Here is a 27,676-nt window from a genome sequence, read left to right on the forward strand (position 1 = left end):
CTATAAGAACAGTCGCACCGACTTTGCGGAGCTTTGCTTCTTGTGCAACCACTGGGTTTTCGGGGAAGCACAATGGAGCAATCATTGCCAAACACATCTAAACTGTCCGGAGAAACTGCCCATCCAATGCGATCCTCTCATATACGGCAACATCCTCGCCGCTGCAGGCTACTGTTTGTTCTGTATGGCGGATGTTTCACTACCGCCTGAGGAGCGACTGCGCCAGTTTCTGGACAAATATCTGTGGAAGGATCATGTTCACGACCACTACGAGAAATACGTCCAAATGACTGCTGATGAGAAGAAATCGATCGATTGCCCACATATTGGAGGTCGATGCGGTTCAGCATTTAAATCCGTTAGGCATTTCAGCTTTCATCTTCTAGATGTTCATTGCCCCGGCTTTACCAAAGAATCGGGCGTGTTGGAGATGGCTACGAAGGTAGGCACCGACAGCGCCACATCGCCCAAACCTCACCACCGCCTAGCATCCGCCAAAACATCCACACTCGCCTTCTCACTCAACAAAAACGTGCTCAGCACCGGGAACGCCCCTGGCGTCTTGGGAAACGCACTCCCATCCACCACCCTCAACCCATCCACGCCCCTAACCCTAAACTTGCTATCCAACACCGCCAACCGATCCCTATCCCCACCAATAGCACAGGTACTAGTAGCATGATGCCCAAAACTCTGATCCCTCGCCCACTCCTTATCCCCAGCAAAACAACCCGTCCCCCCGTCACAAGGCGGCTCAGTAGTCGTCATCGGCCCCGTCGGCCCCTCCACATTCCCATAAACCCTCCTCCCCCAAGCAGCCGCCTCAGCCAACGCTCCCAAATCTTGATCAGCCCCCGTCTGGAACATCTCAAAGTTAATCAGGGGAGTATCCTGCGGATTTGCACTCCTCAACCTAACAGTCCCCGCCTGGGAAATAGGATTGATCTTTACAACCGAAAAGCCAAACACCCCCAACGGATCAGGAGGGATAGCTACAGCCGCATCATTGGGCCAATACCCCCTGAACGCAAAATTCGCCAGACTAAACACGAGAATGTCAAGCTCCCCATCACCGGAGTAGTTCGTCTTGAGCATAAAAGCGTTTGTGTTTGCCGCTGGGCGGGCATAGGGGCCAAGACCCTGATACCAGAGGTCGATGCACGGATCTGGGACGCCGGGAGGGCCGAAGCCGAAGAAGCAGTCTGGCTCGCCTGGGATGGGGATCGTGAAGAAGGGTTGATTGTCTTTTGCGATGCCGACGACGGGGTATTCGGGGTTGTCTTGGAGGCGGGAGCCAACGCCGGGGAGGTCGACTAGAACGGAGATATTGAGCGAGCGGAGGTGTTCTTTTGGGCCGATTCCTGAGAGTTGGAGGAGTTGCGGGGTGTTGAAGACGCCGCCGGAGAGAATGACTTCTTTGCGGGCTCTGACGGTGCGTTTGGTGCCTGTGTTGGAAGGGTTGTGGCGGGCGTCGGCCGAGTAGAGGGATTGTCCTTCGAGGTACTCGACTCCGATGGCACGGGGCTTCTTGTTTCGGGGTCTGTCGAAGACGACTTTGGTCACGAGGCTGTTTGTTTTGAGGGTCAGGGGGTAGCGAGGAGATCCACTGGGTTTTTTGGCAGCCAGAGTGTCAAGGACGATGGTGCGGGCACTGAAACGACCCCAGGTTTGGTTGGCGTGGAAAGGAAGGCCGAAAAGACCTTGGGTTGTGTCTCGAGATGGAGAGGGGTTGTTGAGATCGCGAGTCACATCGGTGAGCGCGTTGTTGGGGTTGCCGCCGATGGATGCGATCATAGACCTGAAGACGGAGAGAATGCCGGGACTGCGAGAGTAGACCTCGCCATCATTTCCGTTGATGTCGAGATAGCCATTGAATCCATGGCCCAGGGTTCCGGGTGGGAGATAATGGTTCCTCTCAACACGCGTGAAGATCTTGCGAATGTTGTCACCGCTGTGGGATTGTCAGTTCTCGACAAAGCCGCATATCTTGTGAGGGGATCACCAACCTCCAGCTGCGGTCACCCGTTTTCCTCCAAATTTCATCCCAGGTGCTCTTGCTGGGCAACACTGTAACGCCGGCGTTGATGACCGACGACCCACCGAGAGTCGCGCCCCGGGGGTAGAAAACACCCAAAGGCGTGGCATCAGCTGGAGCAGAGCTTCCATTGCCAACGAACAAGGTCCCGTCAGCTCGTCTCCATGTCAGGTGGTTGTTCTTCAGCTGCTGCGTGTCGTCGCCATACTGCCTCACGTAAAATCCCCAGCGGTTGGCATTGGACGTACTGCCGACATTGATGAGCTGTGTTCCAATATCGGCGCTCTGGTCATCGCCTGCCTCCAGGAGCAAGACAGAGTATCCGGCTTTGGCGAGGTTGGAAGCAAGTGGAGATCCGCCGGGTCCACTGCCTACAATCACATAGTCGTAGACATCTTGATTGTTGTTGTTGCCGCCACCTGGAATAGCAAGTGCGGGGGTGGCGCACAGGGCCAGAATGGCCGTCAAGCAATGCGTAAATTTGGCTGCCATTATTGCGACTGAAGAGAAGAAAGAAACCGATTGTAAATGTCTGGCAAAGCTCTACCTCCTCTTATACCACTGCAGTCATCTTCACCTTACCAAGGAACTAAGCCATACTTGGTTGATATTCTGCTCTCCAAGCCATGGTGCAATAGTGCTGATTTGGGAATCCGAACCAGCGCAACAGCAAGTCTGGAACCGTCATCAGTCATCACACCTTTACGTGGCATGCCAGGGGTGTACCAGCATTAGTCGGGGAAAGCCTTACCTGAACAGTCAGGAACTGCGTGATTGTGGTGGACAATATTCTGCGCCTCGTGGTAGTATTTGCTGCAATGCAACGCTAGCTTACGCCATGCAGCTCCGAACCAAGCTGATGGGCAGGCTCTTCAGTGGTTGGCTCTGGGGAGCAGGGTTCTGAATGTGCCGAGTCGATGATCACGTTATGCCAACGCTTGTCTTTTCCGTCTACTTACGACATGTGCCTTTTCAGCTGGACATGTCATGAATCGAGATGCACCTAGAGACAGCTACTGGGAGTAGGCCCTTTTACAGAAACCGAGTAGGCCTTCACAAATCTGAGTTAAAAGGGCTTTATAGATGGTTAATAGGCGTTTGCAGATAGCCACCAGGCGTTGAAGGTCAGGTAATAGAGTTGTCTCGTATCTAAAAGGTCTCTCTAAGGAGTCGAAACGATACCTATCTAGAGTAATCTCGGGAGACATGCCTTCCAGGCTCAACCACCTTACACAGGGCAGCTAAGGAGGCGCCTGGGTGTCTCTTTGTTTAGCGTGAGCCGCTCGGGAGTTGTATCTTCCTCTCGTTCAACGATAGCGAAGCAGCTACCCTGAAACTTGCCTCGGTACTGCCACAGGCTACCAAGAGCAGAAAATACATTTACCACCTGCGTACCACCTTTACTCAACTTCCAAAGGTTCTGGACTCCGGGACACCATTGAAGTGCACAATAAAACCGTGGAAATGAATGTATGATGTACAGAAGGCGCAGGAGATCTATGGACTTCTTGTATATATGATCTTCAGCGAACCCACTCTCATTCCCCATTCTTAACTCCAGCAAGCATCCAGTACCAGAGACACCATAACTAACTCTTGGCTCGGCATGTCCTGGTCGCTGATGTAGGATACCGCAATAACTGCATAGTAGTCGAAGCTGCTGTACCCTTCAATTCCACCGGTGAAATAAACCCGGGTTCTCTGTTGTCCTTGACCTGGGTAACTAACCATCTGCATCTTTGGCCGGTTGTGTCCAAGCCATTCATCCTCGTCTTCGGTCTCCCTGAAACGATACGTGCCGAGCCTTCCCTTCCCCCAGATCCCACAATCAAAACAGCACTTTTGTAGCGGGAAAACAATGACGAACCCAGCAAACCTTCCACACTAGCACCGCTCAGTGCGCAGCGCAGCGTTGATCTCCGGAATGAAGTATGAGGCCAGTTTGGTGGTGATTAGCCTGACGATGACTTGGTTTCCACACTTGGTAGCGAATCGACAGTCGGGTAGATCTGTGGTCGGGTAGATCTGTGGTCGGGTAGGTGTGTGTTTGTATCTCTTGACATCCTGTTGTGCGCTGATCATCTGGCATTGCCCTGCTGTGAAGAAAAGTGGATTGATTGTTTCGAGTCCTCCAAGACCCTACGTAGTGGTATTAGCCAAGCAACAATAAAGCTAATGGTAAGACGACGTGACGGGTGACAAAATGACACAGGCCACACTTTTAGATACGCATTCTGACTAGGTAGCGATGCAAGCATACATGGTTCTTGGACTCATGAAGGGATCTGCTATGCTTGGTTGGACGCCTATTACATCATCTAGTCTTTAGCTACCTGCCTACCGGCCTTAGGTATATCAAATAAGGTCCCTGGCTAAGTGTCTTCTTGGCTGAGATCTGTCCACTCCGGGGTCTCGTCCTCCACGGAATCCACCCATGAAATACAGTGGTTTTCCTCATTTCCAGGACACCAGCTAAGGGAAGGATAAAATATGTTCACAACCCGTCTACCCTCGTCACTTGCCTCCCACAACTTCTACGCTTCAGGGCATCATTTAAGTGTGGCGCCAGCTTGGTTAAAATGATGACGACGAGCAGCTCGTCCCCGTAGGTTACTCTAAAGCGGGACTCAGGTTGGTGACCAGACTCCAGGTGCGACGGTTGGTACGCATAAAACTGCAAGAGATGCGATATCGAGTTAGTGCATAGCCTCATAGATCAGCTCAAGTGGGAATTTCTCCAAGGCTCCGAGGTTGGCATTCGGGGGTTTGACAGGAAACATGTCGCTGCTTCGAGGGAGGTGCGAATGGATGTGGATGTGATGTTGATCGCTTCGTGCCCCTGCTCATCAAGCTCCGGGTTATGCCAAGAAGCAACACGGAGAATGGCACTCTTGTCCAAGTCGTCCATGGGATATGGTTTGCTGCGGCGCCATTCGGGAAAGGCTCATGATCTGAGTCGGCGTCGTCGTCGGTCATGGCTGCTCCCCAAGTTGGGTGTTTGCGGTCGATTGAGAAGTATTTTGTCGGTGGGTGGGTAGGTAGGTGAGAAAAGCTGTTGGTCAAAAGAAAAACTGCAACGGGCAAAAAGCTGCATTTATAGGTACTGGCTTGAGTTTGTCATCTGTACCCAAACCTTAACGAGCCTGTTGGCTAACCTTTGAGAGCTTTCGTGACGCCTATCAATGTAAGGTAAACTACGCATCTACCTTATCTTTGGAGACTTACGACCTAGGCAGGGATCATCCAAAGCTTACAAGCATAGAAAACGTTATGTCCATGAGACGGGACTCAAGCTTGACCATATCAGTATTTTCAATCTTGGATGTCAGGCCCAGCCTTGCTACTCGAAATGGAAGGCATATCCCATGAGTTCAATGCACTTGAGAGTTGGGTACATACGTGACCGAATGGAGCAGCTGATAGCCTGTCTCCCTCAACGACCAACAAGTGGAAACGACTGAAACTCATCATCTCCCTAGACGTGAAACAAAATCTCTTGGTGGACAGCTAACCTTGGAAGTGCTGCAACAGCCTTCTCGGCCCAGCATCGCATCTTGCCATTTTTGCCAGAATATTTGGCAAGAACCAGATGACAAAATGTCTCTCTGCTCTCATCGTCCCTGAGAAGCAAAAAGATCCTTCATCTGAGTCCCAAAACATGATACAGCTCCAGGAAAAGCATTCAAAAATGGGCGATCCTCAAATGAAGCAGGCCCCCTTCTCCACCTTCCCTAGCTTCTCTATGCTTATTTTCCCATCCTTCCACCGTATAATCCCTCAGCTATTCTTTCTTCCACCCCGTCAGTTCAACCCAATTACCCCCGGCCCTCGATACTCACACCACTGCCCATCATTGTCTCTTCAACCACCATCCTCTCTTCGACCACCATCCTCTCTTCGACCACCATCCTTTCTTCCACCACCAATCTACATCAGCAACCCCAAAATGACCACTCTCCACAACCACCCCATCCTCTCCCTCTACCCCCCCATCGACTCAGTACGGGGCGACATAGCCCAACTCATCAAACCCCCTCCCACCGTCCCTTCAACCCTCTCTTCCACTCCCGATCTCACACCCTTTCATTTCCTCAACACCCAACGTGACATCACTGCCATCACCGACGCTCCTTCCTCCGACAACACTCAAATCGACAAGCAGCTCAAAGAATTCTGGAACAAAGGCCGCGAGTACGGGCTGCAGGAAGGAGCGTTGAAAGCCGCCAAGAACAAGGCAGCGGTCTTGACAGGGATGAAACTTTTCTTTGGGGTGGTGGTGGATAGTGCTCCTGTTGTTGAGGAAGGAGGTGATAAGGGGGGGATTGAGACGGAAAGATCAAGCGGGATGGAGATGGTGATTTGGACGCCCGATACCAACAATAAGGACACTGATGATGAAGAGGGGACAGAAGAGGGTGATTTACTTGATTTTGATGAGATGGGCGGTAACAATGTTGAAGGGGGTCTGGGTATGGCTGAGACTATCGACAGTCTCAGTGATGAGCAAGTGCCCGTCACCATGGAGCAGTCTAACTCTCTCAATGCTACGACCGCCCCAATCGACGCCCTCTACGAACGGTTCAGCATACCCTCACTGTTCAATACCCAGCCTGTGGCACCCAACTTCTACAGCACCCGTACCATCCCACCCTACCCATTTGATGGTGATGCCGAGCAGCCAGACGTCCTCCTCCTCGGCCCTCTCAGCGAGCCTACCTTTAAGGACTGGAAGCGCGACCACGGCCGCGGCTATATAATGGGCAAGGCCATGGGAGTCTTCTCTACCACTCTCATTCAGAAGAATCCTAACGAGACTTACGTCAAAGTCGAGTTTCACTCCCGCCGTACAAGAGATGATGCGCTGAGGGTGTTTGGTGGCGTTGTGGATGAGAAAGAGGGTCCGTTGTTTCTGAAGGGCGGGTATCCTTGGTAAGTGCATCAACACGACATCGCAAGAACCACCCATGATACTGACCAATGTGTAGCGGTGGAACCATCATGTTTGCTTGGAAGTGGAGGGGGGTGGATACAGACTGAACACATCTCCATGAATTCCATGGCTCGATGTCGCTCCAGAGCTCTCACTGCTTAAACCGTTGGAAGTGGGCGGTGAAAATATCTATCTGAATATGTTACCCACACTGCGGCCATGAGGTACATACGGGTATCTGGTAGCTGGGCTAGCAAGATTTCATTTTTCTGCCATCTCAACTCAAGACCAATAACATGGTAATATTACGTCAAAGCCCAAGTGCTCGCACCCATCTTGAACCATTCTTGATCACATATCCATCTCATTCCGCATCCTCCCACTGATCAATTAAATCCCCCATCCCCACACCCTGCACCAACCTCTCCATATTCACCCTCACACTCAACCTCACATACGGCGTCATCTCCTTATCCTTATTCACAAACCCACCCCCAGGCGCCGTGATATCTGAAGCTGCCCCCTTGCCATAGTGATGACTGAACAGCGGAGGCTGCACAGTAACGCAAACCGGTCGGTTCCCGGTCTCTCGAGGATAAAGTCCATCACACCAGTCCCCCAGCATCAAATCCCACCCTGCCGTCAACGTCTTCAACCCGAACTGGTATAGCAACTTCCGAGCACCTTTTTGACTGACAGCGTATGCTTGGGTGCACGTTGTCTTGTCCGAGGCATGCACGACTCTCGTGTGGGGTGCGTACTCTTTGGCAAGCGAGTCTTGGAGGGCAAAGGGATGCGCCTTCAGATGCTTGGCATCAGGCACGGTGACATCGCTGGGGATGGTAACTCTCAGCAAAGGGACTCTGTTCATTGTTGGCGTTTTACTTTTGTGGGCGACAATAGTAGAGGCAGATGGAAATTGCGTGCCGCAATGACCCAACCACAGGACATCCCAGCTGTCCCCGTACGGTGTAAGGCGCGAGCGAAGATTTATCGGTATCTGAGAGACCGAGAGTTCGGAACGGTCCTCGGTGTCTGCAAGCGTCGATCTCGTTCTCGGGGCTGGTTGAGTGAAGGCTCTCGCAGCCTGAGCAAAAACTTGCATCTGTTCTTTGAGCCGGATGTCCCAGTCTGCGTCGTCTTCGAGGATAAGGGCGCTGGTTAAGTTATCTTGCACAATGCTGTCATCATATATCAGAATGAACATTTCCATCCAAGGGAAGCAATATAGGCCCACCGCTGCAACGCATTCATATGCGCCCTCCAGGACCCCTTATTTCCCTTTGAGATCTTCTTATCCCAGCTGTCACCTGGTAGAACCCTCTCAGGCACGTCCTTGCCGTCAATACCGTCGATCCATTTGACGTCAAGCCTCGTCAGAGCAGCGGCCAAAGTCATGGCATCGCGCCTGTCTGATCTCTCTGGGAGGTTGATGACGAATATCTCCTGGAACTGTTCAGAATATCAGCCAGCTGCCCTGGGGGCAAGAGTGTCAGGTGGCAGTGCAATACTTACACCCAGTGTGGAATTCAGAATGTCGGAGAAGGCCTTGCCCTGTACTCGCGGGTAGTGAATGCCGCCATCAGACTGCAGACCCTGCGGCCCAAAGAACCAAAACACCACCAGGACAACAACAACTATGAGAGCCAGGTACCGGTGACCAAAGAGCACAGGCATGGTGGATCCATCGAAGCTGGGCTGTTGGGCGGAAATGTTGAAGTGTGAAGTTCCTGAGCCAAGACATGACGTTGGGATATAGTTTGACCAGCGGGTGGAAGCGACGACGTGGAGGTTGGAGAAGGTGGGTAAATGCGGATAAAATCGCCGTTTTTCTTGATGGCGGGAAGGTGCCAAGCTACCGATCAGATCTCAAAGAGCCGCCTCCTCTTGATGACTGTCGTAATGCATTCGGAGTCCGTTCTATATCAAGAACAACGTCCTTGTCGGTATATGCTCAAAGTAATCAGCCGCCGATCTTGTGTCCCACCAGCCCTCTCCATGTCCCTTCTCCATATTGACATATCCCACCCTCATAAAAGTACCCTGCTCTGTTGGCACAGGCGAGATGAGTAGGCCTGCTGCATAATAAGCGCCATATCCCACGTTGCCGACACCGGCATGGACAAGCAGAACAAATAGCGCATCGAATGTTGAGGGGGGTACATCAAAAGTGGCCACCCCAATCTGCTCCCCACCATAACCAAAGATATTCGGTCCAACAATGAAGTTCTTCCCCAGACTTATTCTCGTCGCGTGACGCACAGGAAGAATACGCCCTCGTAGCTCCAGCTTTGCTCCCACTACATCGCCGTAGTTTCCCAGTGCACCACTCGCACGGAAAGACAGGTCGACAAACTCACAAGAGTAATCCGAAAACCCAAAGGTGGAATCGCGAGCGGCCCAAAAGCTGACCTTGCCATTGTAGCGCGTCCAAGACCAGGACGGCAATGTGCTCGAGACCGGGGGATTCGTTGCCGTTTTCCCTCCGTACCAGAGAAGTCCCGCCAGAATGTCCTCTCGCCAGAGTCCAGCAATGTAAAACAAGTCAACGGACTTGGCCCATTCCTTGGCAATGCCAGCTATGGCAGGCAGCTTGTCGGTGTGAAAAGAGAGCTGGCGCCCGCTGTACTCCTCAACTAAATTGTACCACTGTCTCATCCTCGCTGCGAGCTCATGCTTTGCTTCGGTCCAGTCTGGTGGTATTCTGTTGAAGTTGGGGTATACGGACTGGTATGGCGCAAGTATGTCCATCCTTTCCTTCCACATGGCAGGTTGCACAGCGTCTTGTTGGATGTAATGGTATTTCCCATCTTGGCGGATCGAGGTTTGTCTGCACTCCCAGTACAGCTGCTGAGCTCCGTAGTAAAGTATGCGGGGCGACAGGAGCTTTTCCTGCAGTACCCAACCACGGCTGTCAAGGGGTGTCTGTGTCAGACGTTCAATTTCGAATGTGGGATTCCGAACGTAGATGCTGCCCACCAACTGATCGTCCGGGCTTCGGTACTCGAGTCGACATGCTGGGACATCACGTTGTCTTGTGATGAAGCAGCCATCCCGGGCATTTCTGGCTGCTCTTGCGGCTATTGTCAGCACGCTGTGTTTGTAAATCTCTCCCATCATGGCTGATTCCTTCTCCCAGTCCTCTTTGGAGTCTTGGAGAATGCACAACGAGTCAATCCACAGATATCGAATTCCTAGCCTCCGCGAAATACGGGCTGCATCTCTGAAAGTCGGAGGTAGGTTGGAAATGGCCTTCGTATGTTCCTCAATATTGTCACTCGTCGTTGTGATTGGCACATGGCCACCCCAACAATGGCTCAATGCGCTATATTGACCCTGTCGACCAGCAGTATGTAGCAGGTAAGGCTCCCGAGAACCATCAAATGGTCCTAGGTCAAGAACTCGAGTAGGGAGACGTGAAATCTCATCTCGTCGACCACACCCGGCGTGATTGCTCAGACATTTTTGAAGACATTGAGTGGCAAACGCAAAGTCATCGTTGGAACTGCCGTCTGTCGTCGGCAACGGTCGACCAGTGACACCGCCGTAGCTCGCAGCAGGGTCATCTTGGCAGACAGTCAGTCAAATTCTCAGTTGATTGAGACACTACACTTTCATACCTGCATATGCGAAAATGTCAAGCACCCCAGACAAAGCGAACTGATGGTCGGGGTGCATGCTCGGATCAGCAGGCCCATCATCACCATCCTCATCGTCAGTATCCGCATCAGGGATCTCCCCAGATGTGATGATCTGGATGCGATCCAAATATCCTGTTGGGGTCACGCCCGGCCAAGCGACAAGAGATATCTCTCTGCCGGGATATTTCTCGGACACGTGAGCTAGAGCGTCACTTCCTCGGTCCCCCTCTCGCGAGTTGCTTTGCCCCAGGGCGTGCCAGATAAAGCGACAAAGCACACATCCGTGGTCCATGGATTGTTTCAGGGCGAGGTAGGTAGGCTGGTGACGCTGCATCTTGCGGTCATCCGACACGCCCATTTGATCCAATGATATTTCTCGACATATCCCGCAAAGAGGCCCGGAGCTGGAATGATTCGACTGTCTCATTGTTGATCGTGGGTATGAGCTTTCAGCGTTCATGTGGCTCGTTGCTATCGCCATTTGACAATCTCGAAGCTAAGGTACGCACAAATCGGCTGCCTCCGATCCCAGCCAATAAGAGGTTCCTCGATTCTGGCTGACAATCAGCTGAGGCTGAGCCCAACATTTCTATGCGTGATAGAAGCGGGGGAAACGCTCGGTAAAAGTCGTCCAGACCCCATTTTCCGGCCCATTCCCCCAACCAGGTTGACCTCTCAGATCCACTCGATGTCGCGCCGGGCAAACAAACATGCGTCTCCTCAATACCCGAACCCTCGCCTTCAAGCAGTTCTTCGGCCGCCGACCGCCCTACGCCATCTTGTCGCACACTTGGGACGGAGAAGAAGTCTCACATCAAGATGTCCGGGACCAGATACCTTCGCTGCAGTCGAAACAAGGATACCGAAAATTACAGGAGTCCTGCAGGATAGCAGCCGAACAGCGGCTCGAGTGGGCATGGGTCGACACTTGCTGCATCGACAAGGCGAACAATGCCGAACTGACAGAAAGCATCAACTCCATGTTCCGCTGGTATCAACAGGCCGCCGCCTGCTTCGTGTACCTTTCCGATCTTCCCGCCACCGGAGAGCTAAAGACCAATCTTCCAAACTGTCGATGGTTCCGTCGTGGTTGGACCCTACAGGAGCTGCTCGCCCCAGAGAAAGTGCAGTTCTACGACAAGGACTGGGACCTGCGAGGCACCAAAGACGGTCTTATCGTCAAGCTCGAATCCATCACCGGCATCCCAGCCAACATCCTCACAGGCCATGCCTCCATCCGCCAAATATCCATCGCAGACCGCATGTCCTGGGCCGCAAACCGGCAGACCACCCGCCCCGAAGATGTTGCGTACTGCCTGCTCGGCATCTTCGACGTCAACCTCCCCATGATCTACGGCGAGGGCGAAAATGCCTTTCGACGCCTCCAAGAGGAAATTATCCGCAAAAGCAACGATATGACCATCTTTGCTTGGCAAAAAAGTAACAAACATGTCACTTCTTCTCTAGGTTCAACAACACCGCACAGGTCCGGATCCCCCTTACTCGCCACCTCCCCAGACGACTTCACCCGCCAGAACAAAAACGAAACCATCTCCATCCTCAGCATCCGCAACGCCGCCATGAGCGCCTCCATCAACCCAGAATACATCGTCACCAACAAAGGCCTGCGCATCACCTCCTCCCTCCTCCGTCTAACACAGGAAGACATCGGCGAACCAGACCAAGGCCTGCATTATTTCCTCGGTCTAGGGGAGATAAAACCCCGATTCAGCCCGCCCGGCCAACGAGGAAGAATGATGGGAATCACCCTCAACAAAAACGGCCCCGACTTCTTCGTCCGCAGAAACTGCCCCTTACGAGTGCTATCCGAGCCAGAAGGTTCTGTTCTGCTGACAACCTGCAGGAGAAGCTTTTATATCCAGCTGGACGATACCGCTACCCAACCACTGAATATAACCTCACCGGTGGATGCAATCGCCTTTCCACTCCAACGTCTCACCACAACCACAGACCCCCGGGCCCCAGAGAAAATCACGGTCTGGCCGGGAAGAGCCCGGCCAGAGAGCCACTGGGACGAAACCCGGCGTTTGTTCTTCCTTTCCAACAAACGGTTGCTAGTACTGGCGATATCAGCCTTTGCCATCTTCCAAGATGGTACAAGGGTGGAGTTGCTGATGTTGGTTGACCAGCGCGCCAAGAGGCCCGCTGTGCAGCTTTTTTTGCAGGAGAAGGAAGCGGAGTTGTATGAGTGGTTTCTTGGACGGACGGAGGCGAGCGATATTCATTATTGGGAGCAGCTGCCTGGGGAGTTGTGGAGGAAGGCGTCGCCTTGGCCGGGGAGTCAGGTTGAGGTTGTTGTGGGTGGGGGAAGGAGGTATGTGATGTCGGCGTGGATACAGGAGACTGATGATCCAGAGGCGGCGGCGTTGCATCAGGTTGTGTTTAGAGCTGAAAGGGCAGGCGGTGTGACGGACGAAATCCGGGCGAAGTTGTAGATATCATGGATGATGCAGGTGTGTGTACAACTTATTTCCAGTTGCTTGGCTGCTGCGCCACGACATTTGGTGCCATAATCAGCTGCCTGGTCGGAGTTTGAGCCTCACCCACCCTGCCATGAGTCCCCCTTTAGGCCTTCGTTTCTCTTGGCTTCTTTCAACCTGCCTGCAACCTGCCTGCAACCTGTCAGTGCAGCGCAACGATGTTTCAGACAACCTTGGAAGCGACTCAGAGGCGATGGATTGGGACCACTTCTTTCTTCTCACGCACAACCTCCACATCAACCGTCGAGTACAACTGTCCCTCTCCTTGTTCCTTACCGCTTATCTGTGGTTTCTCCCAGTGCTCGCCACCGTAAAACCACCCCTATATGCACTGTCAATCCTCGTCGTCGCGTACGGACATGCATACTGGAGATACGGCATCAATCCCTTTGCCCAGATTGACAGTGCCGTCTCGTTGGCCGGCCGTATTTCTCGGGTGGCGTTCGTTACTATTGGCCACTGTTGGAGTGATTCGCTGGTTGGAAGGCTTTGGCTTGTCAGGTTCCCGGTGATCTTCTTTTACGATCTCGAAATCAAAGCGTATTGGACCTTTATCTTGGTACCCCTCGCTTACAAGCTGCGTCTCCAGCGGGTTTTCCAGTGGTTCCAGGTCGAGGTATGCTTCTTGTGGAGGCTGGGGGCGGGGGGCGTTGAGTGGGATAGTTCCGGAGCATATCATTAACGTCTACTGGAGATACAACAAGGCTCATCATCAGCGAAGAGCCCACGCTTATCGACCGAGTCAACCCAAATTGCCGCTATACACTTATACTCCCTTATCTCCAGAGAAGACCACCATCCCACTTTTATTGGTTCATCTTGGCCACCGCCACAAGGCTATGTCATGCAATTTGTTCGAAGTTGAGTTCAAATCGGCCCCACCTTTTGCGGCGATCTCATACAGATGGGCCCAAGCCGAGAGAGATGACGGCGAGCACATAATCGTCAGTGACTGCACATTGGGCGTCGCGTCCAATGTTTTTGAGCTTCTTGGAGACCTCCGATCTACTCTCCTCCCGCGATTGATCTGGATAGACTCAATCTGCATTGACCAGCTCTCGGAAAACGAAAAGTCGTACCAGGTGTACTTGATGGGAGATATTGACTCATCCGCATCACTGGTCACCATCTGGCTTGGCTCACCTTCGAGAGAGATGAGCTGGACAACGCTGAACCGGGTCATTCGCTGGTTGCCGAAGCGGATCACGGAAGTTGATTATTTCGACAGGATACTAAAGAGTATCTTCGCCACCCTTGCCTTCCGCCTGATTGACCAGCTTCGCATCAACACTTCGTTTACAAGGGACAATCTCAAGGCATATCGGGAGGTGGGCAAGTATCGCTTCACTGCCTGGTGGATTCCGCTTATGCATCTCCTCGAGCATGAGTAGTTCGAGCGCGTCTGGGTGGCCCAGGAAGCTGTTCTCGCTTCCGAGGCTCGTGTCATGTATGGACGGATGTGTCGCAACTGGGACGACTTCTATCGAGCGCTTGCGATTGTTGAATCAAATGTTCGTCTCCGGATAGCATTAGAGTAGACGCAGAGTACAGATTGCTGGAAGAACAAAATGACTCTGCGGAGTTTCCATGTTGGCACTATATGTTGCATGCAGCGCTGGAGAGTAAGACGCGTTGTGGGAAAGGGACTGCCGCAATTCAAAGATGTCATGTCGAGGGCCCATCTACTCAGAGCAAGTGATCCGCGGGGCAAGGTTTTTGGAGTCCATGGGCTCGCCGCCAAAGGGGAAGGCAGTCGTTTCACGCAACCCAACTACTCCAAGAACACCAATGAGGTGTATTTGGATGCTGCACTGCGAGTGATTGAGGAGGGTGGTCTTTTTGAGCTGTTGTCGCATGCAGGGACAGGGTGCATCGATGTCGATGCAGTACAATGTCTTCGATCGTGGGTACCGGACTGGAGCCTTGCTCGTCATGCTGAACCCCTTGGGTGCATCTCTGGTCAACCCCCCTACCGCGCGGGTGAGGCTCCCAACGTGCTGGATCTCCCCTCGTTTGCTAACGTCCTTTGGTTCTTCGAGGAGCGGAACTGGGCCTCGTCGCTGAGCTTGCGCCACCTCACGCCCCTTGGCTCGATGCTAAGCTCGCCAGGGTGTTCAAGGCTTCTCGGGAAATGGTCATGTCGTTGAGTCAGGCTGTTGATAGGTACCGAAAGAGTGCGGAGCCCACCTAGAAAGAGGATGTCTTCATCAGATTGCTGATTGGCGATCGCACTAAGACGGAATGGCCTGCCCCAGATTCAGTTCGCGGCCTTTACGACCGGTGGCTGCTAACCATGAGGCTGTACGAGAAGAGTATCGACTGGTGGAAGCCAATCGAGGGAACCAGCCAGCTGAGGACAACTATATTGAAGGCATGATGGCGAGACGCAAATATAGCAGACTCATATCCAGAGCTTGGCGGGGAAGGAGGGTCGCGGTAACACGGAATGGCTATGTGTCTCATCCCGAGACATGCAAAACCCGGTGATGCTGTGTGGCTGATCGATGGGGCCCCAACGCCGTATGTTCTTCGTTCGCGGGAGACGGTGGACGGCGGTTGGGAGTTTGTTGGAGATTGCTATGTTCATGGTGTCATGAATGGAAGCGCCGTTGTCGCTGGCGGCCCCAGGAAGATGGTCAAGCTTGTTTAGGGAACAAACCTTTGCTCGGTGGCTTACTGGCACCATCGATGGCCCCAGCCACAACTGTTGCTGTCAAAGCAGGAGAGACGAGCAAATATGGCGTGATACTCAAGAGCACCTTCCTCGTTTGATATTGATCAAAGCACCTTTCTCTTCTCAATCTTTCTTTGAATCTTGGTAAGAGCCCAAGGCTGTTGCCCCTTCCCTCCCTTTCAGCCACAAACCCGCTGACCAAGTATTTAAGCGCCGGTCAATTTGGGGATTTACCTTGAAGGAAGTCGCAAATTTTAAGCCAACAGTACTCTCGAAACCCGGAGAGTTTTCTCCGCACGCAACATGTCGTGACGTCGACGATTTGGTTGAAGATATGGATGCCAAGACAACTCCTGTCCATATGACGGCAGCATTGTTACCGTCGCCGAACTCATGTCTTCTCCCCACAAATCCACTGCCCAGTATCTCTCACGACCCAAGGTACCCTATTTACATCCATCGACAGATAATCCACCATGGTTGCAGAGAACATGACGGCCAGGCTGGCCGAGATGGCCCTCGGACACGGTGACCAAAACCGTGCGGCCCACACCGATATCTCCAACCCTGACCGCGACGGCGGCCGGTACACGGACGACAGCGGCGCGAAGATGAAAGCCCTCGCTTGGATGGGCAAGAACGACGTACGAGTCATCGAGACGTCCAAGCCCAAGATCGTCGACGACCACGATGTCATCCTCAAGGTCACTGGTTCCACCGTCTGCGGCAGCGACGTACACCTGATGCATGGAGTGGTGGTGCAGGTCGAAAAGGGCGATATTCTGGGACACGAGTTCTGCGGCGTTGTCGAGTCGGTGGGACCGTCGATCACCAAGCTCGCTGTTGGTGATCGGGTGGTGAACAGCTTTTGCATCTCTTGCGGCGAGTGTAGTTACTGCAAGGACAAGCTCCCTACTGCATGCGAAAAGACCAATGCCTCAACTCTTCACGCCAAGCTTTACGGCGGGCGCATGGGCGGCATTTTTGGTTACTCACACTTGACGGGGGGGTATGCGGGCGGTCAGGCCGAGTACGTCAGGATCCCGCTGGCTGAGAACAACCTACTCAAGATCCCTGACAACGTCCCGGATGAAAAGGCACTGTATCTCTCTGATGTGCTGCCCACTTCGTACCACAGCGTGGTCTACACCGGCGTCAACGAGGGAGACACGGTCGCCATCTGGGGCCTCGGTCCCATCGGCTTCATGGCGTGCTTTTGGGCAAAGAAGAAGGGTGCGACACGTGTTATTGGCATCGACAGCAACTGGCGGACCGAGTACGCAAAGTCCAAGATCCCGGGGCTAGAGACCATCAACTATGCAACATTGGAGTTTGGACAGACAGTGCCGACAAAGATACACGAAATGGTGCCTGGGGGTGTTGATGTCAGCATTGATGCGAGCGGAGGAGAGTACGCCAAAGGATGGGCGCACAAGCTGGAGATGGCGATTGGGGCGGAGCAGGATACAAGCGAGATGATCAATGAATGTCTGTACGCGACCAAGAAGTTTGGGAGAGTCGGCATCATTGGTGATTACGTCGGGTTCACTAACCATTTCAATGTCGGTGCGCTGATGGAGCTTGGTATTTACTTGATCGGGTGTGGACAGGCTCCGGTGCAGAGATGTAAGTTTGCTCACATATTTAGTGACCGCTTCAGTGGCTAACATTGCTTCAGATTGGGAGGAGCTTCTCGAGATGGTTGAAAAAGGAGAGATCGATCCCACCATCATGTTGACGCATCGGTTCAAGATTGACGATATAGCAAAGGCATATAAGCTGCAGGAGAAGAGGGAGGAGGGTCTGGTGAAATGTTTTGTCGAGACAAGGTTCTCTGCCCCGCGTGCTGAAGGGACTCCGGAGCTCACGAGTTTGTAGTCTTCCCACTCCATCATGGACCTAGGTACCTTACAGGCATGTATTGGGGCTAGCAATGGCGGCTCTTTGCAAGCAAGAGAGTTGTATCGTGTTATTAGTTGAATTCTCATGCACAGCCTTGTCTCATCGTGTCATCGCCGTATTTGGAGTCTTCACCGATCCGGGGGTTCATGACATCGACGGTGTAACCAGGTTAACACATCACGGAACTGCAGGCCCCCTGAGAAATTTTCCTTCTCAATTTAACAATCAACTCTTCGAGACATAACGTCGTATCGTGTCTGGGAAGAAATCAGAATCGATTTTGGCATCCTCCCAACGTATGTCTTGGCAACAGTTCAGCCTCTGTTCTCACAACAGCAAGCCACGTCAGCTGTTGGGTTTAAGCCACCACGCATGTCGTCTGTAGCTTTGCAGTGTCAAGTAGGCAGAGATGCAACCCAGAATGCATGGATATAAGGGTCCTCGTATTCTCGAAGGGTTACCGGGGACAGTCGGTGAAGGATCAGGCGCCCGGCGGGCATCGACTGAAAGAGTCCGAAGAATGCCTTGCAGTTTCGAAAAGGCACATTGATGGCGTGCTTTGACGAAGGTTAGTCCTGGATTGGGTCTCAATGTTCAGTCTCAGCACTGCAACCTTCTAAAGACCCAATCTCAGCTTGTGCTATTCCGCCCATTTGCTCCAAGAGCCAGAGATGCCGTTCATGGTAAATAGGTAGGTGACAGGAAGACACACCCTTCGTCCGCCCGCCTTTGAACCGCTGGATCGGCATTTTACTTCCCCTTAAAAGCCTTGCCCCGATCCGCGGATTGAGGTCACATTCTCGGCTTTAAAGCCACCTTACATGTTACCGAGCATGGTATTGCAGGGAAATGCAAAGTCCGGGGACTTTGTTGTTGTCTGATTCATGCGGATCTTTACCCACCTGGCCGGCCCATATCCGACTGGATCAGGTCGGATTGGGGCACTGTGTAGGATCCGACTTCCCCCAATGAAGTGGCTCCAATTAGTCAAAGTGCAACCTGGAGTACCACATTACATACCTGGGCGAAGGAGGCTATGCTCGGGTTCGCATGATGTCGAGCCGCTTGCGCGTCCATATGCGCGGTCCGATGGAACTTGCCGTGCTACCCAAGATCCTGGTGCATGTCTGTAGAGCGATCGATATAAGATGGAGCTTGTCGTGGCCAATGTTGAGATGAGAGGCACGTAGGACAGGTTGACGGTTTTGTACTATCATTGTCATTCATCATGAGACTTGCAGCCTTTCTTTCTTTGGCGGTGGCCGCTGCGGCTGTCAATGTGTCCAACAGCGACCCCTTTGAGCAATGGCATGGGCCTAAGGCAGGCGATGGTGCGTAATTCTCACAGCGGGAGGTCTGTGATGCCTGATTGCATCAGCTAACATTTTCATAGTCCGTGGGCCATGCCCATTCCTAAACACCTTTGCCAACCACGGCTTCCTCCCTCGTACCGGCAAATACATCACCCTCGATGACCTCACCAACGGCCTCTTCAACGCTGTCAACTTCGACGCCAATATCTCTGCTTTCCTCTTTGACTTCGCCATCAGCACGAACCCGGAGCCGAACTCTACCTGGTTCTCGCTTGACCACTTGACCCGCCACAACGTGCTGGAGCATGATGCCAGTCTCTCGTATGTCACACCCCCATAAACTCCAATGGATTGCTCTGATATATGTCTTCACAGTCGCGTTGACGCCTTCCACGGCCACGCCGACATTTTCAACCAGGAAGCCTTCGACGAAACCCGCTCCCACTGGGGTGACATCGTCAATGTCGAGAGCGGTGCCGCTGCCATCGTCGCTCGCATGAAGACATGCAAATCAACCAATCCTCAATACTCCCTCTCCCAACTTGGCGAGGCTTTCATCCTCGGCGAGACAGCCGCGTTCATCTCCATCCTCGGAGACGCTGAGGCCCTCACTGTCGAGAAGACGCGTGTGGAATACCTTTTCCGTACGTTTAGCATCGTGCTATCACATTCATTGAAGTTCCGGTTTCTGACTTGGTAAATATAGAAAACGAGCGTCTCCCGACCGAACTTGGCTGGAAGAGACCCGAGGCTCAGTTCACGACCGATATTCTGGTGCGGAACCTGCAGGCGGTGGCTGTCGAGTATCAGAAGAGGCTGAACTCGACTGTCTTGAGGAAGAGGGGGGTGGATTATGCTGAGCGGTTGATGGATGGTAGGGCAAGGCTGCTGTAGACAAGACGTCTGGTTTGTGCACAGATGAAAAGGATTGCAATATCTAGCTAAAGAACCAGGCTGCAACACCTGTAGAAGCCTTTGGCCACATTGCACATGTCTAGCGTCCAATGTCGGGGTTCTTACACACGTTACCCCTTCGCCTGGTGTTCTCAGCTGCTCCGGCCCGTCTGGGCTTCTAACATGGCGCCTGTCAGGAGCAAACTGCCCGCGCCGGGATGAGTGTCTCGAGCGACAGGGACGCTCGATAAGGAAGGAAGTGACTGCCATTTTCAGAAGGGAAAGATGTCGCCAGCCCGGAACTCGTCCTTTCTCTGCATTTCAACGATACCGGGGCTACGCTGATGAAGAAGCGGAGGTGAATAGGCGACTTCCAATTAAACATGTGGTGATATCAGTGAAGATGGGTGGTGACGTCATGAGCACTTCACCTGTCGTACCTTCACTCTCCACCACCACATGAACGCGTCATTGGACTAGGTGTAAATGATTCAGAGGGAAGGAGCCGAGAATTGGTTGCCGATATTTAAGGACCTGTCCCCAAAGCTGACGAACAGTCATTTCAAATCTCGCAGTCCTCATTGATCAATTTTCTCGACTTTCTTCACCACTTCGACAAGTCACAACAACACTTAAACAACCACAACCACAACCACAACCACAACCACAACCACAATCACAATAACCATGATGCGTCTACGCCCTCTCGTATCAGCCCCTATCATGGGCGCCTTGAGGCAACAAACCCTCCCGTGTGCGGCTCGTCAGTTCTCAGCCTCCGTCAAGCCCGGCACATCCATCTCCGAAGTCATCACCAAAGACCACCGAGAGCTCGAGCAGTACTACAACGAAGTCATCAACTCCAATGACCCCGATCACCAACAGCGCTTTGGCAACCAATTCACTTGGGAGCTGGCGCGCCACTCGGTCGCCGAAGAGCTGATTGTCTATCCCGCTTTTGAGTCTCATATGGGCGACAAGGGCCATGCCATGGCCGAGGACGACCGCAAGCAACATCACAGAGTGAGCATCTCCATTTAGCGCTTCCGATACAGCACAGTCATACTAACAAAATTCAACAGGTAAAAGAGCTCCTCAAGGAATTCCAGAACATGAAGGCCGAGTCGGCAGACTATGTCCCCAAGCTGAAGGAGCTTTGGTCGGTCTTGTCGCAGCACATCAAGGAGGAGGAGGAGAATGACTTGCCGGCGCTCGAGGCGGCGTTGCAGGCGGCCAAGGGCGAGTCGGAGGGCATGGCGAAGAAGTTTGGTCTCACCAAGGCGTTCGTTCCGTCAAGAAGCCACCCAAGTGCGGGGGAGAACCCTTACTTCGAGTCGGCCATGGGAATGTTGGCTGCGCCTATTGACCACATTGCGGATATCTTTAGGAAGTTTCCTGGGAACACCAAGTCCCCCAACCCATCTACCAAGTAGATGGAGACATGAGATAGGAAAATGTGAGTTTTTGTACATACTTTAATGCATAATTTGGACTTATGTTTCGAGTGCGGTATGCCTGCCTACGTGCACGATTGTGACAAGGGCTGTAATATCAGGGCTTGGAACTCATGGTTCAATTCAGGCTAATAATGTTCAATGGCCTCGAAGAGCGTGATGACGAAGAAGAAGGTCTAGGAATACAGACAGATCTCAGAGACGCGTATTTATCCATCGTCAGGTGGTCCGTGCCCAGTGGCCTCAAGCCGCTGCCAAGTCCCTCAATATCTCAGGTTGGCCAATATCATCTTCTTAATAACCGCGAAGCCTGTGATCGTCTACCTCACTTTGACTACTGGTTCACAGCGTGCAGTTACCCCTTCTTTCAGTGGCATCGACGGTGTTGTTGGCCGTGTTCACGGTGGTTGGTTCGTTGACGTGTAACAACGATAGCTATCGTCTCAGGCGCTCGACAGGTTCTGAGGAGGCCTGGTCCAGTAGACCCAACCACGCATAAATGGGGTTTGGATGAGCTTCATACCCAGGTATTTCGACGGTTTTGAGCTCCTTGAAACCGATATTCTTAAAGAACAGCCTGCCCATGGGAGTCCCTGCCACTCCTATTCCAGTACCATCTTCCGTCGCCAAAGCAAGAACCCAGGTGGTGATGCTGGTTGCGTGTCCTCTGCCAATACGCTGGCTGGGTGGGTGGCGATCATTTAATCACCACACGTCCTTTAAACGCACTGTAGGAACTCATTTTCGCTCGCGCCGTCTAATATAACACTGCCGAAATAGATCGCAACGTACGCGAGCTCTTCGGGATGAAAGCGTGTCGTCAAATATCTTAGCACCCACTGGGTCTTTGTCGCGCGTTAAAACCGGATCGTCAGTGTTTGGTGGACCGTCCCTATTGGAGGCAAAAGATCACATCGTCACTGATGCTGTTTGCAGCCACGATGAACCAACAGAGTGAGGTAGAGACTTTGCCGTTGGGTTGGAACTGCCCATGACGCAGGGAGCCTGGCAGTAAGGGGAAGCTTTGCAACTGATACAACGGCCTTCCCCTTGTTGAGAGAGTTTCGCGGAATTTGCTCCTCAAACGGAGGATATACCCCAGCCAACGCTTCATACACTTGTTTGCTTTCAGATTGGTCAAGATTGTCTTGTACGACTAGGACTATGGAATCAGGGTCGAGGATGGCATTGCGAAAGGAATTGCGGTAGCTTGAAAGGGTGTCTGTGGGATACTTGCCGTGATGAGATCTCTCATAAGCGAACCATGAGGAATGGAAGAAGGATGAGGCTGCGATGATGCCAATTTGGGGATGTCTTTAAGGCGGGCAAGGCGAAGGGCGGAGGAGCTGGAAACATTGAGTTGGAGGTTGACCAGCGTTGCTTGTGTTTTAATTGCTAATGTTTGGCGTTGAACTGTCTCCCATGGCTAACGAGCCTGGGGCCCATGGACCCCGCGTGTTGCCAACGCAGAAGGTTCAGGAACTTCAGATGAAGAGCCAGCGTTTGCAACTTTGGCACAAATGCTCCGGGCGTGGTCGCTTCTCACTGTCGGGGGTCGTTCACTACCTACGTACAAGCTCTGGCCCTGCTGATCTTCGGCAGTGACATCACCACCCGTGGCTCCACAAAACTCCACCAAAGCTCTGTTATTAACCTCACCTCATCAGCCTCCAATGCCAGGTCTTCCCTTTCGCACCTAAATCGATTTCACCCACCGAGCAAAAACTGCGAAAATGCTTAGAATACCTAAAAGAATCCCTTCCCTACCACGGGTCTCGAAGTCGTCGACCATTGAAATATATCTCCTCCATCATTCGACGCAAACACGCTCCATCCAACGCCAACACCACCAAACCAACCAGCAGCCCTCATCACAGCCATCCACAGAAACACCGCCGCCCAACCCCCAAGAAGATGCCACCCCATCAAAAAAGAAGAAAACCCTCAAAGAACTAGACGAAGAGCTCCGCCTGAAAATGGAAGGCCTCTCAGGCGAAGGAGGCGAATCAGGCGTCGAGTACGAAGACGGGAAGCCAGTCGCGATGAAGAGAGGCGTGAGGGACAACATGTTTCGCTACATCTAACCCTCCTATCATGCGCCTAGCTAAAGACCAAGACCAAGCTCCTCAATAATAACACCCGCCGCCTTCTCCCCCACCGCCATAGCCATGTTATTCGTATTCGCAGCCACATTCCCAGGCAGGACGCTCAAATCGGCGATCTTGAGGCCTGTGGTGCCGTACACATTCAGGTTTTCGTCCACTACCGACCCGATTTTGCATGTGCCGAGGGAGTGCCAGGTTGTGCTGACGTTTTGGCGGATATGCTGCTCGATTATGGCGTCGTCTTGGGGGGTGTAGGAGATGTTGTTGACCTTGCCGTTGAGGGGTTGGTTGAGGTGGACTGCGCTGGCTTTGGAGGAGGGAGGGAAAGGGGGGTGGCAGGGGGTGACTTCGCCGCGGTAGAGGGGCATTCGTCGGGCGATTTCACGTTGGGTTTTGTACAACCAGATGTGCATTTTGATGTCGAGATTGTTTTTGTCGGTCAAGAAGCCGGTTTTGAAGTCTGGTGGGGAGGTCAGTTCGGGGCTGGTGATGTGGATGTGGCCGCGGGAGTAAGGGTGGACGGTGAAGCAGCTGATGGAGAAGTACTGTTTATCCGGGCCGAATGCGGAAACGAGGTCGGGGTTGTTGGGGAAAACGGCTACGGGGGCGATCATGCCGAGGGGCTTGTCGGGGGTGTTGGCGAAGTCGTTGTTCCAGGCGGCTTCAAAGGCCGGTCCTAGGTCGGTGATGTCTTTGTCGGCAAGAGGGCGGAGCTTGCAGGTTACGTCCATGGTGTTCCACCCCAGTGTGAGGTCATTATTTTGGATCAGGGTGGCTGGATCTACGCGACCAAGGGCGACAGAATCGGCTGTCTCCGATGGGGATAGAGAGGAGTGGTAAGGGTACACGCAGAGTTGGTGGTCTTCGTATTCAGCACCAACTCCGGGTAGGGGGACAATTACTTCGACTTTGGCGCGGGAGAGAACTTCGGGGGAGCCAATGCCAGATCGCTCGAGAATGGGCGGTGTGCCCAGGGCGCCGGAGGAAATGACTATCGTTTTGCGGGCTTTGACCGTTTGGGTGGGTGAATGAGTGTCGTGGTAAAGCGGGTTGCGGGTGAACTCTACAGCCCTGACGCGCTTGTTGTCGTCGAAGAGGACACGGATGACGCTTGTTTCTAGGAGGACATGGAGGTTGGGATTGGTGCCGGATTGGAGGCGGGGGTGGAGGTAGCGGTTCGCGGTGTCTTGACGTGCACCGTCGGGAGATACATAGCGGAGGGCGGGTTGGGCTCCTGTGTTCCCAATTAGCAGGTCGATAGGAGTTTAGCTGCAAACTGGCACAGAACATACCAATTCCATTCGAGGAGTCCAGGTTCTGGAGATCATCACTTGTGGGCCATCCCGTTTCTTCCACTACAGAAAGGAACTCATTTTGGAACCTGGTGGACGTGAAAGTGCCAGTAGAAACATTAATGGGACCATCATGACCATGCGTTCCATTGTGGTCCACTCCGTGATAAGTCTCCAGCTTTAAGTGTGTCAGTGAATCCAGTCTCTCAAAGCATCCCTTGGTTAATACTGACCTTCTTTAGATACGGCAACATCTCATCAGCAGACCAACCTGGCACACCCCACCCGTCGAAGTCGGACCTCTGAGCCCGAGTGTACATCATCAGGTTGATCGACGACCCGCCCCCGAGAACACCACCTGCAGGGACAATGATCTTTCGACCATCCAGCTGCTCCTCCGGCTCTGTTTGGTAAAAAATGCTTGCCTTGCTGCCTGGCACAATATTCTGCATGAAGAACAGCGGATATGCGATTGTGGGCAGGTCATTATTGCTGCCGCGCTCAATCACCAGGATGGAAAGGTTGGGATCAGCATCTGTTAGTCTTGCGGCGATGATGCAACCGGCCGTGCCACCTGTCCACTAAGTTAGGTCTCTCGTTCACTGCTTGTCATTAATTAGAACGGTGAGAGTCTCACCTCCGGCGATGATGATGTCGACCTCGGTGAGGGATTCCGGTAGCTCTTTGTAGAGGCCCATGGTGATGTCCAACTGAGTCTCAGTGCAAAAACGGTCAAAAGCGGTAGTGAAATGCGTGACTCTGACACCTTTATGGGCGGCATTCAACCAGTAAAAGATTGCACATGTTTACAACCTCAAACTCGGACTTAAAGTCGCAACCACAATTTGGAGGCATGCGGGCCACATCTTGCTTACTGGCTGGTGGGACTGTCATGCAACAGTTGATAGGTTGCATACCGACGCTGAGAATGAGCCGAGACTCGAACTTTGCATGTTGCTTGGGCTGTTGGTTGTATCAATGAGGGATCTGGCAACAGCCAAGTAAACCCTGCATTGCCCAGAACTCCCCATGGACCTCGTGAGCATATAGTAAGCACTGTTACAGGTAGTAAGCTGCATCGGATGAATCCCTATTCCCATTCATCGATAGGTCCTTGTTACAAGAAGATGCAGGTTGAAGAGTCAAGCAAAGTCTCTGCGAGAAATAGGGATGTCATTACTCATGCATGGCTGGTACTCTATCTAGCCAGCTCCCTCAAAATTACCACCCAGTCCGATCCAGTAAACAAATATAATTCCACATTGAAGTTGTCCACCCTTGTGATGACATCAAGAAAGGGATTGAGAGCGCTTAGATGATGCAACAGTCGCAGGGCAATGGGCAGGGAATGATGAAGCAGAACCGACCAGGGCAGCAGCCACCGCGATCACCACCTCTCAGACCGACCTCTGAGTCTTCGTGTGGCTTCTGGGTATCTGATTTGCCTGTCAGTTGATACAGACTAATTCTGGGGGTAAAATGACCGAAACATACCCATCGGTTGAAATGTTGCCGGCTGACTCGTCTGCAACTTGCTATCCAGGTGCGCATTCTCTGGGCGCTGGACAGCAGCAGCATCCATGATCATGGGCGATTGAGTGGTGGGGCCTTGAGGAGACATGGTGATGCTGGTGAGCGTGTGGGGGTTGCGATGAACTGTGGAGAGAACCGTTGGAGATGTCGGATTAAGCTTTCTTGTGTTTCTTGGCTTGAGATGGGAGAAGGTTGAGTGTGCGGAAAGTGAGGAGAGATCTAGAATATTTGCTCGAGAGAAATGGAGACGAATGACGGAATAAATCCGAGGCGGGCACAGCAAGTCTCAGCAGGTTCCAGGTTGGCAGCGGCGGCGAGAGTGTTGCGTTGGCTGAGAGGTGGGTGGTGTCAGATAACACGATGCACTCTTGAGGGTGAATATCATGGGGGTTGCAACAGTGTGATTGTATTGCTTGTCCTTCTGTGTGCTCCTGTTCCTTCAAAGCCTGAGAACCTCAATTATATCTATACATGGTGACAGCATTGGTGGCAAATGGTACCATGTCCAGCTGAACTGGTTACGTCAGTTTCAGCTTCCATGAGCTCCTATTCAGCTTGGTTGACCAGAACCCTTTTCTGTCTGACACACCCCCCTCAGATCTAGCCGAGCCTGGATCTGGACCATACCATTTAGAATCTAGGTCTTTGGTTCTGTGACCCCTATTTGCTGGAGGAAACGCTGGTGGAGTGGACTGCTCAGAGCTTTAGTCAAGCCGTCAGCTGTCATACTGTTTGAGGGTGTGTATTCGATTTTTATCGTTTTGCGGTTGACCTCCTGTCGAAGCCAATGGTTGTGAATATCCACATGCCGGAGCTTGGTTTGCAAAGTAGCCATTTCTGCAGTCACCAGCCTAATGGTTTGCTTGTTATCACACTGAATGGTAATGTGGTGTTGATCTAGTTGAACTTTCAGTTCGTCAAGCAGACGATTTATAAATAACCCTTCTTTCGTAGCTTGTGCGAGGGCGAGGAGCTCAGCTTCGGTGGTTGAGGTGGTGACTGTGTCTTGCTTATTGGCTCTCCATCCAATTAGGCCGCCAAACAGCTTCATCGTGTAGGCTTGCGAGCTTTTCCGGTCGAGCGAATTATCAGCAAATGAGGCATCGCTGGCAACAACAAATTCGTCTTCACCCCCTAACCTCAACGCCAGTGTTCGAGTGTTATAGAGATAATGCAGCACTTGATCGGCTGCTTTATGGTGTTGTGGTCCAGGATTGGTGTTGAATCTAACCAGCCGTGATGCCGCAAATGCTATATCTGGTCTGGTAACCACTGCGGCGTATAAGATGGATCCAGTCTTTGCTGGAAAGCCGTGATCGACCGAGGCTCGGCCTTGCCCTCGTATGGCAGCAATTCTGTTGTAGCCATTGGGATCTTGACCTTTGTACTGTTGGTTTCTTTG

General features: G+C 52.6%; 12 protein-coding genes across 12 annotated transcripts; 7 read left to right on the plus strand and 5 right to left on the minus strand.

Annotated features, from left to right (window-relative positions):
• Positions 1 to 428: 428 nt before the first annotated feature.
• On the minus strand, positions 429 to 2,753 carry QC762_000440 (uncharacterized protein). Its single transcript, XM_062882799.1, has 2 exons — positions 2,007 to 2,753; positions 429 to 1,951 (listed from the first exon to the last, which is right to left on the minus strand). Exons 1-2 carry the CDS (start codon positions 2,525 to 2,527, stop codon positions 475 to 477), a joined length of 1,998 nt encoding a protein of 665 aa, XP_062743174.1. The 5' UTR covers positions 2,528 to 2,753; the 3' UTR covers positions 429 to 474.
• A 2,762-nt stretch (positions 2,754 to 5,515) lies between these two features.
• Positions 5,516 to 7,252, plus strand: QC762_000430 (uncharacterized protein). The gene is made up of 2 exons (XM_062882798.1): positions 5,516 to 6,965; positions 7,021 to 7,252. The coding sequence occupies exons 1-2, from the start codon at positions 5,625 to 5,627 to the stop codon at positions 7,084 to 7,086; spliced, it is 1,407 nt and encodes a 468-aa protein (XP_062743175.1). The 5' UTR covers positions 5,516 to 5,624; the 3' UTR covers positions 7,087 to 7,252.
• Positions 7,253 to 7,673: 421 nt separating this feature from the next.
• Positions 7,674 to 8,642, minus strand: QC762_000420 (uncharacterized protein; the record flags this gene model as incomplete). The annotated part of the gene is made up of 2 exons (XM_062882797.1): positions 7,674 to 8,417; positions 8,481 to 8,642. 2 exons carry the CDS (start codon positions 8,640 to 8,642, stop codon positions 8,160 to 8,162), a joined length of 420 nt encoding a protein of 139 aa, XP_062743176.1. The 3' UTR covers positions 7,674 to 8,159.
• A 243-nt stretch (positions 8,643 to 8,885) lies between these two features.
• Positions 8,886 to 15,680, minus strand: QC762_000410 (uncharacterized protein; the record flags this gene model as incomplete). The annotated part of the gene is given in 4 exon segments (XM_062882794.1): positions 8,886 to 10,531; positions 10,586 to 13,228; positions 13,240 to 15,353; positions 15,413 to 15,680. The coding sequence occupies 2 exon segments, from the start codon at positions 11,085 to 11,087 to the stop codon at positions 8,886 to 8,888; spliced, it is 2,148 nt and encodes a 715-aa protein (XP_062743177.1). The 5' UTR covers positions 11,088 to 13,228; positions 13,240 to 15,353; positions 15,413 to 15,680.
• On the plus strand, positions 11,317 to 13,062 carry QC762_0063160 (uncharacterized protein; the record flags this gene model as incomplete). The annotated part of the gene is made up of 1 exon (XM_062883633.1): positions 11,317 to 13,062. One exon carries the CDS (start codon positions 11,317 to 11,319, stop codon positions 13,060 to 13,062), a length of 1,746 nt encoding a protein of 581 aa, XP_062743178.1.
• Positions 13,301 to 14,498, plus strand: QC762_0063170 (uncharacterized protein; the record flags this gene model as incomplete). Its single annotated transcript, XM_062883634.1, has 2 exons — positions 13,301 to 13,723; positions 13,824 to 14,498. 2 exons carry the CDS (start codon positions 13,301 to 13,303, stop codon positions 14,496 to 14,498), a joined length of 1,098 nt encoding a protein of 365 aa, XP_062743179.1.
• QC762_0063180 (uncharacterized protein) lies at positions 14,775 to 15,484 on the plus strand (the record flags this gene model as incomplete). Its single annotated transcript, XM_062883635.1, has 2 exons — positions 14,775 to 15,217; positions 15,319 to 15,484. 2 exons carry the CDS (start codon positions 14,775 to 14,777, stop codon positions 15,482 to 15,484), a joined length of 609 nt encoding a protein of 202 aa, XP_062743180.1.
• Positions 15,681 to 15,992: 312 nt separating the features above from the next.
• On the plus strand, positions 15,993 to 17,746 carry QC762_000390 (uncharacterized protein). Its single transcript, XM_062882791.1, has 2 exons — positions 15,993 to 17,407; positions 17,460 to 17,746. Exons 1-2 carry the CDS (start codon positions 16,258 to 16,260, stop codon positions 17,657 to 17,659), a joined length of 1,350 nt encoding a protein of 449 aa, XP_062743181.1. The 5' UTR covers positions 15,993 to 16,257; the 3' UTR covers positions 17,660 to 17,746.
• Positions 17,747 to 18,407: 661 nt separating this feature from the next.
• On the plus strand, positions 18,408 to 19,890 carry QC762_000370 (uncharacterized protein; the record flags this gene model as incomplete). The annotated part of the gene is made up of 4 exons (XM_062882790.1): positions 18,408 to 19,014; positions 19,077 to 19,317; positions 19,372 to 19,640; positions 19,703 to 19,890. Exons 1-4 carry the CDS (start codon positions 18,912 to 18,914, stop codon positions 19,888 to 19,890), a joined length of 801 nt encoding a protein of 266 aa, XP_062743182.1. The 5' UTR covers positions 18,408 to 18,911.
• Positions 19,891 to 20,577: 687 nt separating this feature from the next.
• Positions 20,578 to 21,396, plus strand: QC762_000360 (uncharacterized protein; the record flags this gene model as incomplete). Its single annotated transcript, XM_062882787.1, has 2 exons — positions 20,578 to 20,913; positions 20,973 to 21,396. The coding sequence occupies 2 exons, from the start codon at positions 20,578 to 20,580 to the stop codon at positions 21,321 to 21,323; spliced, it is 687 nt and encodes a 228-aa protein (XP_062743183.1). The 3' UTR covers positions 21,324 to 21,396.
• Positions 21,397 to 21,892: 496 nt separating this feature from the next.
• On the minus strand, positions 21,893 to 25,538 carry QC762_000340 (uncharacterized protein). The gene is given in 7 exon segments (XM_062882783.1): positions 21,893 to 22,072; positions 22,137 to 22,236; positions 22,317 to 22,998; positions 23,004 to 24,683; positions 24,742 to 24,919; positions 24,975 to 25,315; positions 25,379 to 25,538. Coding segments are annotated over 4 exon segments (1,815 nt in total). The 5' UTR covers positions 25,440 to 25,538; the 3' UTR covers positions 21,893 to 22,072; positions 22,137 to 22,236; positions 22,317 to 22,998; positions 23,004 to 23,448.
• A 384-nt stretch (positions 25,539 to 25,922) lies between these two features.
• On the minus strand, positions 25,923 to 26,617 carry QC762_000335 (uncharacterized protein). The gene is made up of 2 exons (XM_062882780.1): positions 26,236 to 26,617; positions 25,923 to 26,177 (listed from the first exon to the last, which is right to left on the minus strand). Exons 1-2 carry the CDS (start codon positions 26,360 to 26,362, stop codon positions 26,053 to 26,055), a joined length of 252 nt encoding a protein of 83 aa, XP_062743185.1. The 5' UTR covers positions 26,363 to 26,617; the 3' UTR covers positions 25,923 to 26,052.
• Positions 26,618 to 27,676: the final 1,059 nt, after the last annotated feature.

This window comes from Podospora pseudocomata, chromosome 4, assembly GCF_035222375.1.
Source record: "Podospora pseudocomata strain CBS 415.72m chromosome 4, whole genome shotgun sequence".
Classification (NCBI taxonomy): domain Eukaryota; kingdom Fungi; phylum Ascomycota; class Sordariomycetes; order Sordariales; family Podosporaceae; genus Podospora; species Podospora pseudocomata.